At 52.2% G+C, this 11529-nt stretch overlaps 2 protein-coding genes across 3 annotated transcripts in view; one reads left to right on the forward strand and one right to left on the reverse strand.

The window, feature by feature from the left end:
* Slc35b2 (solute carrier family 35 member B2) overlaps positions 1-3493 on the forward strand; it is a 3717-nt gene extending 224 nt beyond the window's left edge. The window contains exons 2-4 of one of the 2 annotated variants that reach the window (XM_031346881.1): positions 425-618; positions 778-932; positions 2152-3493. In XM_031346881.1, coding sequence (XP_031202741.1) covers positions 425-618; positions 778-932; positions 2152-3084 — 1282 coding nt within the window. In that variant the 3' untranslated portion in view covers positions 3085-3493. The remainder of the gene's footprint in view (positions 1-424; positions 619-777; positions 933-2151) is intronic. The other variant, XM_031346883.1, reaches the window with a different exon arrangement.
* A 109-nt stretch (positions 3494-3602) lies between these two features.
* Positions 3603-9543, reverse strand: Hsp90ab1 (heat shock protein 90 alpha family class B member 1). Its single transcript, XM_031346880.1, has 12 exons — positions 9410-9543; positions 8009-8155; positions 7470-7676; positions 7077-7236; positions 6673-6806; positions 6260-6568; positions 5652-5817; positions 5300-5490; positions 5057-5204; positions 4700-4968; positions 4060-4393; positions 3603-3958 (listed from the first exon to the last, which is right to left on the reverse strand). Exons 2-12 carry the CDS (start codon positions 8153-8155, stop codon positions 3849-3851), a joined length of 2175 nt encoding a protein of 724 aa, XP_031202740.1. The 5' UTR covers positions 9410-9543; the 3' UTR covers positions 3603-3848.
* Between the last annotated feature and the right edge of the window lie 1986 nt (positions 9544-11529).

The raw sequence follows: 11529 nt of genomic DNA on the forward strand, positions 1-11529 counted from the left end.
CGCAGATCCGCGTGGCACTGTCGGGAGCCCAGTGTGGATGGGCACGCGGCTTGTGGCCTACGCTCTTTGGGGGGTCTTCGGGATTGTCGCGCGGAGGGGATGAGGGACGGTGGCGCTTCAGAGAGGGAATGGGGTGGGGGGGGTGCCTGTGGCCAGAGCTGACCGCGCGCAGGAGGGAACAGAGGCGACCTATATGGCTGGACAGGCGGGGCCGCCCTTGGGAAGGGAGGAGGTTCTGCCTGGCCTGCTCCGGACCCCCCGAGAGAGAGAGAGAGAGAGGGAGAGAGAGGCTCTTTGTCCGTCCCTCTGGGCTGCAGCGGAGGGGGCGGGGAAGCCACCGGGCACTTCTCTGGTACAGTCCCCTCCGGAGGGCAGAGGGGCGGAAGAGCTGCAACCCTAATCGTTGCTTCGGCTGTCCCAGCAGATGGTGGGCAGTAGTGGTACTCGCCACACTCCCTGCCTTGGGAGCAGGTGGAGAGTCACCCGAAGCCCCTCCGCAGTCCTGGACACAGCTGTGGCTCTTCCGCTTTTTGTTGAATGTAGCTGGCTATGCCAGCTTTATGGTACCTGGCTACCTCCTGGTGCAGTACTTAAGACGGAAGAACTACCTGGAGACAGGTAATGTGGCCAAAGGGTGGAAAAATGAGCTAAGTCCGGTTGCAGATGTTGGCAGACCGGGACTTGGGAAGGTAGGGAGGGAGGCCAGTTAGTCAGACAGCGGGTCGGGCTGGCTGCTCTTGGAGAAGCTGTGACGCTTGACTTGCATGTGTTCTTCAGGCAGGGGTCTCTGCTTCCCCCTGGTGAAAGCCTGTGTGTTTGGCAATGAGCCCAAGGCTCTTGATGAGGTTCCTCTGGCTCCTCGGACAGAGACAGCAGAATCCACCCCCTCGTGGCAGGTCCTGAAGCTGGTCTTCTGTGCCTCGGGGCTCCAGGTAAGAAGACAGGCTCCCCTTCTCTTCCCAAGCTGTGTACAGCCAGCCAGGGACTTAATGAAACCAAATTTGCCCTGCCATCCCAAAGGTTTGTTAGTTTTGGTATGGTTTGTGTCCCTAGAGGACACATCCTGAAAGTGAACTTTCAGTATTTCCTTCAACACCTGTACTGAAATCAAAGTACACACACACACACACACACACACACACACACACACACGCCCGTGTGATATGTTTTACAGTATGGAAGAAGGCCTGCCTGAGTTACTGTATTTTTTCCCCTATGCCCTTATTCTGCTCTGTATGCTGTATCTGAGTGTGAGTTTGAGGGATCGCTAGCTAAACTTATATATATCCCCAGAGCTGCTTCCCCCATTATTATTATTTTGAGACAAGGTTTCATTATGCAGCCCTAGTTACTCCAGAACTCGCTATGTAGAACAGGCCAGCCTGAAGCTCAGAGATCTACCCGATCTACAAGTGCTGGGATTGATGCACCACGACGCTGTTTTGACATTATCTCACAGGCTCAGACAAGCCTAGAACTTCCTTTTTTTCTTTTCTGCTTTTCCAGACAGGGTTTCTCTGAGTGGCCCTGGCTGTCCTGAAACTTGTTCTCTATACCAGGCTGGCCTCAAACTCAGAGACCCAAATGCCTCTGCCTCCAGAGTGCTGGGGGTAAAGGCATGTGCCACCACCACCATCTACGGGCCTTGAACTTTCAACCCTCCTGCTTCATCCTTCCAAATAGCTGGGTGACAGCATATGCCACCATGCTTGGCTTTCTCCAAAATCTTGTCAGTAGGATTTCTTTGTGAGTGAGGCTATCCCAGGGCATTCAGAGTGGGGGCCGACTCACCTTAGATATATGTTGAATTGCAAGTGTCCAACCCTCCCTCAGGCTTTCAAACATTCCAGTTTCTTTCTGAGTTAGTTCAAACTAAATAAAATACTTTATATGGTACATGGAGCCAGCTGTAATGGACTTGCATCATAAAGGACAGGGTTGGATCTTAAAGCAGGTGTCATGGTGTTTGCAACTCCATTTGACTCCCCACAAGGTGAACTAAAGCTTAGGAAAGAAGCCCCGGCCCCCAGAGGAACCAAAAGGATAGTGTCAGTTACATCAGTTGCAACCAACTCTGAGGAAGTGGGAAAGTGAGACTTGTGCCTTGCCTTCTCAGTTCACTGTCGCTATTCTCCATCCTCCCTTTCCCAGGTGTCCTATCTGACTTGGGGCATACTGCAGGAAAGAGTGATGACCGGCAGCTACGGGGCCACAGCCACATCACCAGGCGAGCGTTTCACAGACTCCCAGTTCCTGGTGCTAATGAACCGTGTGCTGGCACTAGTCGTGGCAGGCATCTACTGTGTCCTGCGCAAGCAGCCCCGTCACAGTGCACCCATGTACCGGTACTCCTTTGCCAGTCTGTCAAATGTACTTAGCAGCTGGTGCCAATATGAAGCACTTAAGTTTGTCAGCTTCCCTACCCAGGTGCTGGCGAAGGCATCCAAGGTGATTCCTGTCATGATGATGGGAAAGCTGGTGTCTCGGCGCAGCTATGAACACTGGGAATACCTGACTGCTGGCCTCATCTCCATTGGAGTTAGCATGTTTCTTCTGTCAAGTGGACCAGAGCCCCGAAGCTCTCCAGCCACCACTCTCTCTGGCTTGGTCCTACTGGCAGGCTATATCGCTTTCGACAGCTTCACCTCAAACTGGCAGGATGCCCTGTTTGCCTATAAGATGTCATCAGTGCAGATGATGTTTGGGGTCAATTTATTCTCCTGTCTTTTCACAGTAGGCTCACTACTGGAACAGGGGGCCCTATTGGAGGGGGCACGCTTTATGGGGCGACACAGTGAGTTTGCGCTCCATGCCCTCCTCCTGTCCATCTGCTCTGCCTTCGGTCAGCTCTTCATCTTCTACACCATCGGACAGTTTGGAGCTGCTGTCTTCACTATCATCATGACTCTGCGCCAGGCTATTGCCATCCTCCTCTCCTGCCTCCTCTATGGCCACACTGTCACTGTGGTGGGGGTACTGGGAGTAGCTGTGGTCTTCACTGCCCTCCTACTTAGAGTCTATGCCCGGGGCCGGAAGCGGGGAAAGAAGGCTGTGCCCACTGAGCCCCCAGTGCAGAAGGTTTAAGGACCTTACTCTCACCTTCTTAGGAACTGGCTCAGTACCTCAGCTTTCAGCAGAGGATTGGAGGCAGCCTCCTTTGCCTTAAGAGCCCCACTTCTTGGAAATGACAGTGGGTGTTGGGTTAGAGGTAACCCAGAGCTCCTCCCCCAGTCTCTGAAATCTTGACTTGGCTGGTAGGCAGGCCAGCACCAGGGCTCTGCTCATTCCCCTAACACCCACCCCTTGAGGCTGCCAGGCACCAGCTGGAAGAGTTTGTTTACAGGCCATGCACTTCCCAGAGGGGCTGCTGAGAATGGTGCTGTGCCAGAAGAGACACCAACTTGGGGCCCCCCAGTGTTCCTTAAGTTTTGGTACTTGGAAATGTCACCTTTTGCTCTTATTTGATTAAACTGCAGCAGTGACTTTGGACCTGTGTTTTGGTTGGCATTAATAGTTCAAAGTAGACAAGTGCCTCTTGTTATTACCTTCCAACACAACTCAGGGAGCCTAGAGTCCTGAGTGTTACAAGGAGAGCAGGACTGTATAAAACGGCATCTTCTTTATTTTGCATACTTTTAATTTCAGAACAAAATAAAACAAACAAAAAAACCACAATACACAACACCCAACCCTGCTATTCTGTGGGAGGGGATCTTCCTGCCTTAAGGCACAAGGACAGGACAGAAGAGATTCTTGTAGATGAGCAGAGAGCCAGGTCAGTCAGGCCAGTCAAGGCTGTTGGGGGAGCCACAGGGATACTATACAGAGGGCAGGGCTTCCTGGAGTCTTTAATCTACTTCTTCCATGCGGGAGGCATCCTCATCACCTTCTAGTGGGGGGATCTCATCAGGAACAGCAGCGCTGGGCTCTTCGGCAGTGACCTCATCTTCATCAATGCCTAAAAAACAGACATGAGAGTTAAGCCACATAGCACTAAGTCTGCCCAAGGGTCCAGCCAGTTCAACAACTTGCTACCAGGAGCTCAAAAGCCTGACTCACCCAGGCCTAGTTTAATCATGCGGTAGATGCGGTTGGAGTGGGTTTGGGGATCCTCAAGTGAGAAGCCAGATGAGAGCAGAGCAGTTTCAAACAGCAGCACCACCAGGTCCTTGACAGCTTTGTCATTTTTGTCTGCCTCAGCCTTCTGCCGCAGGGTCTCCACAATGGGGTGGTCAGGGTTGATCTCTAGGTGTTTTTTGGCCATCATGTAGCCCATTGTAGAGTTGTCGCGCAGTGCCTGGGCCTTCATGATCCGTTCCATGTTGGCTGTCCAGCCATAGGTGCTTGTCACAATGCAGCAGGGTGAAGACACAAGCCTATTGGAGATTGTCACCTGTAGACAACCAAGAACAATTGACAAGATGTACCTTTGGCTATTGTGGAACTGCTACATAGACTAACCCCTACATGCTTTAGAGGCTTGAGGTGGCTTGAGTACAGGGATTCAAGATAACCCAAACACAGCAAGGCCTTTTCTTGCATGCATGCATATTATATGAAGTACTGTTTCGTGTGTTATGTGTGTGTATATAAAGAAACTTCCTTTCACCAAAGGCAGCCTTGCTGTAGAAGAGCCTGCCTGCTCTATGCTGCCTGACACCTCTAGGTAAAGCAGACGTAAAATCCCTAGGGGACTCACTTTTTCAACCTTCTTGTCCAAGATCTCCTTCATGAGCTTGCAGAGATTCTCAAATTTTGCCTTGCTCTCCTCCATCTTCTTCTTCTCTTCCTCATCCTCTGGTAGCTCCAGGCCCTCCTTAGTCACAGAGACCAGGCTCTTCCCATCAAATTCCTTGAGCTGCTGCACGCAGTACTCATCAATAGGCTCAGTCATATACACCACCTCAAAGCCCCGTTTCCGTACACGCTCCACAAAGGCAGAGTTGGCCACTTGCTCTTTGCTCTCACCTACAGGATTATTAACATGACTCAATGGCCACTTCCCAATTTCCCAAGCACACAAGGCAGCTTTGATCAGCCCCAAGCTCCAACATACCAGTGATATAGTAGATGGACTTCTGTGTCTCCTTCATGCGAGACACATACTCTGAGAGGGAAGTCATCTCATCTCCAGACTGAGAAGTGTGATATCGAAGGAGCTCAGAGAGGCGGCGACGGTTAGTGGAATCTTCATGGATTCCAAGCTTTAAAGGGTACAGGAAAAAAAAAGTCCAATTATAAGCTGGGAAAAAACACCCTAAATAGAAAGTAACATGGAAAGAGCACTTGTTCATCTTACCTTTAAGTTCTTGGAGAATGCCTCATAGAACTTCTTGTAGTTCTCTTTGTCTTCAGCCAACTCAGAGAAGAGCTCAAGGCACTTCTTCACAATGTTTTTGCGGATGACTTTCAGGATCTTGCTCTGCTGGAGCATTTCTCGGGAGATGTTCAGAGGCAGGTCCTCAGAGTCAACCACACCGCGGATAAAGTCTACAATGAACCACACAAAAAGCAGGGAGCAGCTGGTTAGAGCTGATTAACAGATTCAAACTACTCAGCCACGCCAGACTCCGAGAGTGCCTCAGCTATACACTGAAGGTCTGATGTGGGCTAGCCTGCACCACATGTAAGCCCGCCCAGAGGGTACTCACTGAGGTACTCAGGGATCAGCTCATCACAGCTGTCCATGATGAACACACGACGGACATACAACTTGATGTTGTTCTTCTTCTTCTTGTTCTCAAAAAGGTCAAAGGGAGCTCGCCGGGGAATGAAAAGCAATGCCCTGAATTCCAGCTGACCTTCTACGGAGAAGTGCTGAAATAAACCCAATAATACATTTTAGGACCTGTCCTAAATACTAGGATACTGCTTCAAGGCCTAGTGCTAAACATCTGACACTGGAGCACTATCAGTGCCATACTGCTGAAACCTAGGACGAGGACACAGCCTTTAACAAATAAACCCAGAGAATGCTGGTAGCAAGAAGTGTCCCTCCAAGCAGAACCCCAGCTATAATCAGGGTGGTGGCCATGACAGTGGGAGTAACTGAGAAGAGTAATCCAGTGTCAGATATGGCTACCTCCCTGACTCCCACCACAAAGAATATGAAACAACTGCCAATCAGATCTGAGTAGGTCCCAGTGTAGTCACATGGTTCTGTGGCTTCCAGGTCTCAGCTCCACCAGTTGAGCAAGTTGTTCCTTACCACCTCCAGATTCTATACACCCCTCCTTACACAACGTGTAAGGCTTCTCACCTTGACTGCCAAGTGGTCCTCCCAATCATTGGTCAGGCTCTTGTAGAATTCACCATACTCCTCTTGAGTGATGTCATCTGGGTTTCTGGTCCAGATAGGCTTTGTCTTATTCAGCTCCTCCTGGTCGATGTATTTCTCCTTGATCTTCTTTGTCTTCTTCTTCTTATCTTTGCTGCCTTCATCTTCCTCATCAGATCCCACATCTTCAATCTTAGGCTTCTCCTCATCCTCCTTATCTTCCTCCTCCTTCTCACCTTTCTCTTCCTCTGCCTCGTCATCACTGATCTCCTTCTCTCGCTCCTTCTCCAACTAAATCACCAATAACATAATGAGCTGAGGAGAATGGAGCACCAGCAAACCCTCTGCCATCAGCCAACACAAGCCTGCTCATATACTGCCAAGCCCATACTCACATAGAGCGTGATGGGATAACCGATGAACTGCGAATGTTTCTTCACCACTTCCTTGACCCTCCTCTCCTCTAAGTACTCTGTCTGGTCTTCTTTGAGGTGAAGGATCACTTTGGTACCCCGGCCAATGGGCTCACCTACAGAGAGTGAATCACAGGACATGAAAAACCACAACTAAAATACTTAAAGATCGAAGAGCTGCACCTTTTTTGTTCCCGGTTTCTCAAGCAAACTAAGGTTTCTGTGTAGCCCTGCTTGCCTCAAGGCTCACCCACCTGCCTGTTTTCCAAGTGCTAGCAATCACTACCCCTCAATAATGTACTACTTCTATGGATAACAATGTTCAAAGTTTCTTTCTGACTTTCTCTAGAGAATTCTACCAACCACATTGTAGACTGCCACCTCACCATGGTCTGCACGAACGGTGAAGGATCCACCAGCAGAAGACTCCCAGGCATACTGCTCGTCATCATTGTGCTTTGTGATCACAACCACTTTCTCTGCCACTAGATAGGCGGAGTAGAATCCAACACCAAACTGCCCAATCATGGAGATGTCTGCACCAGCCTGCAAAGGATTTTAAAAGTTAAGAGGGCCAGCAAATGAGTCTTGTTCGAGTACGACCGCTTGCTGGGCAGTGTAACAACTATCAGTACAATTTCCAGAGTCTAGGGGTCAATGCTGTCCTCTGACCTTCACACACTTATCAGAAAACTACATATTCTAGCAGACAAGTTTTAACTTAAACTAAAAGCAGTAACAAATTGAGAACGGCATGGATGAGATGAAAGGCCACACACCTGGAGAGCCTCCATGAATGCCTTCGTGCCAGACTTAGCAATGGTTCCCAAGTTATTTATGAGGTCAGCCTTGGTCATGCCAATGCCTGTGTCCACCAAAGTCAGTGTGCGCTCCTGAGGGTTGGGGATGATGTCAATTTTCAGCTCTTTCCCGCTGTCCAACTTGGAAGGGTCCGTCAGGCTCTCATACCGAATCTTGTCCAGGGCCTGTATATACATGTAACAGCCAGGTGACTCCATTTGTCCAAACAGTCCCCCCCCCAACATCAACTGCTGGACTACTCCCACTCAATCACTCCCACTGCCCACTTTACACACACACACACACACTTCTGTGAAGTCTTAGAAATTCAACAGAAAAAAAAAGCCAGGCAGTAGTGATACATGCCTTTAATCCCAGCAGTTGGGTGGCAGAGGCAAGCGGATTTTGGAATTCAAGGCCAGCCTGGTCTACAGAGTGAGTTCCAGGACAGCCAGAGCTACATAGAGAAACCCTGTCTCAAAAAACAAAACCAAAAGAAATTCAACAGAATACTCACATCAGAAGCATTAGAGATCAACTCTCGGAGAAAAATCTCCTTGTTTGAATAGAAAGTATTGATGATAAGGGACATGAGCTGGGCAATTTCTGCCTGAAAGGCAAAGGTCTCCACCTCTTCCTCTCCATGGTGCACTTCCTCAGGCATCTAGGAATGAAAAAGCATTATTATTACCAAGGAGCATTATGAACACACATTTTAAAACCCAGTTTGAGCTTCTTTAATCTGGGTAGTATCCAATCCCAAGAGGTAAAAGTCGACTCACTTTTTTAAAGAAAGGACCTTGAAGCTACAGTGACAAGACAAAACAAGAGAAAAAAAAAACATAAAAAAAGATGGTCCTTCAAACACCCTAAAGTCAGACTTTTGAACGGTTTGTTCAGAGCTCACTGGCTCTGGTAAAAACAGAGTTAGCTCACATTAAGCACCCCAAGCAACCCCTTACACCCATTCCCAACTACAATCTCCTCACTGGGGTGAGGAACAAGTTTAACATAAGAGCAGCCTCCCGTACACATATTTGTGCCGGTCCACCCTTCAGGGCAAGAGGATCAGAAGCTGCAGAGAGGCGCTCAAGGGGCAATTAAGCCAGGACAAAGAAATAAAAAGCCCCACTATGACCACTCACTGCGCAGACTTGCACAGGCCTGAACACAAGTAAAATGGTGGCCCAGTCGCCCAGCGACCCTCGTCACTGCCGGACATGCGTCGGCAGGAGCCACACGGGCAGGGGGCGCCATTGAAACCCTCCCACCGCCCCAGCATCCGGGCACTGGGGCGGGGCGCGCTCAGGCTTCCAGAACAATCTGAGCTCCCGGGGAGGGGAGGAGAAAGGGAGGGACCTGAGAATTTTCTCGTGCCTGCTCTCTCCCCGTTTCTCCTCCCCCTTCCTCCACTGGGAGGGCAGAAAGATCTGGAAAGGAGAAGCGCAGTGGCTTCCACCGTCCCTGCCAACCCGCGGACCCCTCCCCAAATCCAAGCTCGTTAAGGAAGGGCGTCCGGGGGAGGCTGGCAGACAGGCAGGCCAAGCTCGCCGGGCCTTGCTGAGTCACGCACAGCAAGCAGCCCGCCACCGCGCGGACCCTACCGACCGTGCAGCCGCGCCCGGAAGTGGAGGGCAAACATGGCAGCGTCCCAGGTCGGCGGCTACCACGTGCGGCCGCCCACCACCTGGCCGGGCCGCACCCCCACCTCACGCTCTGGGGAATCCACCCGCCCCGGGGGAGCCTCGCCCTGCAAGCCCGCCGGGGTCCCCCGCGCGCAACTGCAGACATTCTAGGCACAGTTATCCCCACGGGCCGCCCAGCCGGGGAAGGAGCCTTTAGGGAAACTGAGATGGAGGCAGGGACCCCGGGAAGAAGCCCCGGGGGAGCCGCCGGGGAGAGGAGACCGCGGCCTTACCTTGACGGGAAAGCCAAGTAGTAGTACAGAGCACGGTGGTGGGCCCGGACCGAGTCCGACTCGCACGGCAAGCCTAGGCTGCGCGGGGGTGACTCAAGAGAGCTCCCAAACGCCCCCGACCGTCCTATATAAGGCGAAGCACAGCCCGCGCCCCGCCCTTGGATCCCTCCGCCTTAAAGGAGTGGCCGCCAGCCACGCACCTGCCGCCGCCCGCCCACCTTGACGTCATGGTCGCAGATCGTGGAGGGGGCGGGGAGCCGCGAGACCCCAGGCCTGGTCGGGCAGTCGAGGCCAGTTCGATACCGTTCTGCACCCCCATTTCTGCATGAGTAGGTCGTGTCCCCCTTAAGATGGGCAGGGAGCATGCATGTGCTATTAGGGCTATCTCTGCGGACAAGTACTCCGCGGACTCCCTCAGAAAAACTCAAGGTAGGCGCTTCCACCTCCACAAGCGCCCAGCACTCTAGGGACGTCTGGAAAGAGAATGGAGGTGGCCAACCCGGCTGCCATTTCCAGACCCGATCTTACTAGTGTTCCCTACAAATCGCACATCAAGAGAAAAGGCTGATAATAGATTCCTTGTCCAACTTTGAGGAGGCCCCGATCCCCGCCCTCCCTCCCGGGTACTACAGAGCTGCAGGGCGGGGGATCAGCTTCTCCGAGGGGAGGGGAGGGGCGTGGGTCTGGGCTGGCAGGGACTCTTTGGCAGGCTGCGGCGGAAGGAGCAGCGGCGGCGGTGCTGCGATTCATTTCCAGCAGTTTCTAGGCCTGTCTCGGCGGTCTCAACCCCTCCCCCCGAGGCTCCACCTCCCCTGCTGCGGCGGGGGCAGTGTTGTCCTCGCCGCTCGGCTGGTTGGTTTTGTTTTTTTTTTTCTGCCGTGATCTTAACCTGGGGAGCTGTTTTCCCTACTCTCCGTACCGCGGGCCACGGTTGGACGACCCTCTACGCGTGGCCCTAGGAGGCCCACGTTACAGAGGGTGGGGAGCGCGGAGGGAGGGATGGCTGGCCTGGATCGTTCACAGGGCACGGGGGCTGTGGGGGTGAGGGACACCTTCCAGGGAACAGAGAACCGAACGCTACTGGGTAGAACGCTCCCCACCCCTCAGCCTCCCTGGTCGCCCACGTACGCGGCGCGCGGGGACGTGTGCCCTCCCTTGGCGAGCACGAGCTGTTTCTCAAGCTGGTTTCGCTTTCCTAGCCTTCTTCCCTACTTGCAGTTCTTTAGAGCTAGAGAGGAGGAGGTCCCCATCTTTTCAGATTAGCGGGAGCTCTGGACATCCGCATGAAGATGCTAGTCACGGGCTGGCCCAGTTCCAGGAGCCAGAAGCAAGTTGTGCCAGGGCCTCTGTTCTAAAGGTGGCCCGCCATGCCTTGCCTGCCCTTCAGCTGCCAGTCTAGCCTTGCCTTTTTCCAGGGCTACATCTGGAAGCTTGTTGGACTGACGAGCCCTCCTGGAGAGAATGGCCACTCGGTGCTCTGCAGATATTCCTCTGCTCTCTTAGCTCACTCTGACCCGTGTTCCCACACCACCACCGCCCACACCTTTGTTCCTGGTGCTTGCATGCAGTCTATCTAAGGTGCATTCATTGTTAAACAGCAGTTGCTTTCTTCAGTCCACTTCATCTGTTATGATCCCATCCTGCACTGTTATCCTCTCCTTAATTGTATCCTCTGTGCGTGTGAGTGTGTATAGCCCATAAATACATCAGTATATGTGGAGACACTGGGTAGGATTGCTCAGAAGGCCCTAAGGTGCTGGATTGGTTCATAATCTGAAAACAGAAACTTAAACACTCATACCCTCTCTCAACTAAAGGAGCCTAGCTGGTCTCTGGGCTGGTCATTGAGTTCCCAGACAGAGTGTTTCCCTAAGACCCACCAAGCTCTGGATTCCCTAGTTCACAAACAACACTGACTGCCTCTCAGTGGCCACTGGGTGGTTGAAAGCTACTCTATACATTTCAGAGATAGGAAAATGAAGGGCTCTGTAAATAAACCCAGAGTCAATGGGGACAGGCATGTACTATCTCTTGCCAGGACCCAAGTCTGAAGCAAGCCAGGAGGCACTCCTCCGCGTGAGTCTCACTTTGGCTGTCCCCAAGCAGCGAAAGGACCAAGG

Source organism: Mastomys coucha, unplaced genomic scaffold (genome assembly GCF_008632895.1).
Source record: "Mastomys coucha isolate ucsf_1 unplaced genomic scaffold, UCSF_Mcou_1 pScaffold3, whole genome shotgun sequence".
NCBI classification, from domain to species: Eukaryota; Metazoa; Chordata; class Mammalia; order Rodentia; family Muridae; genus Mastomys; species Mastomys coucha.

Excerpts from the sequence above, each read along its gene's own strand:
- Hsp90ab1 (XM_031346880.1), bottom strand. The coding sequence starts at position 8,155 with ATGCCTGAGGAAGTGCACCATGGAGAGGAAGAGGTGGAGACCTTTGCC. Across the intron at positions 6,569-6,672 it reads GTTATCCCATCACGCTCTAT|TTGGAGAAGGAGCGAGAGAA; the intron begins GTGAGTATGGGC and ends TTGGTGATTTAG. Across the intron at positions 4,969-5,056 it reads GTCCATCTACTATATCACTG|GTGAGAGCAAAGAGCAAGTG; the intron begins GTATGTTGGAGC and ends ATAATCCTGTAG.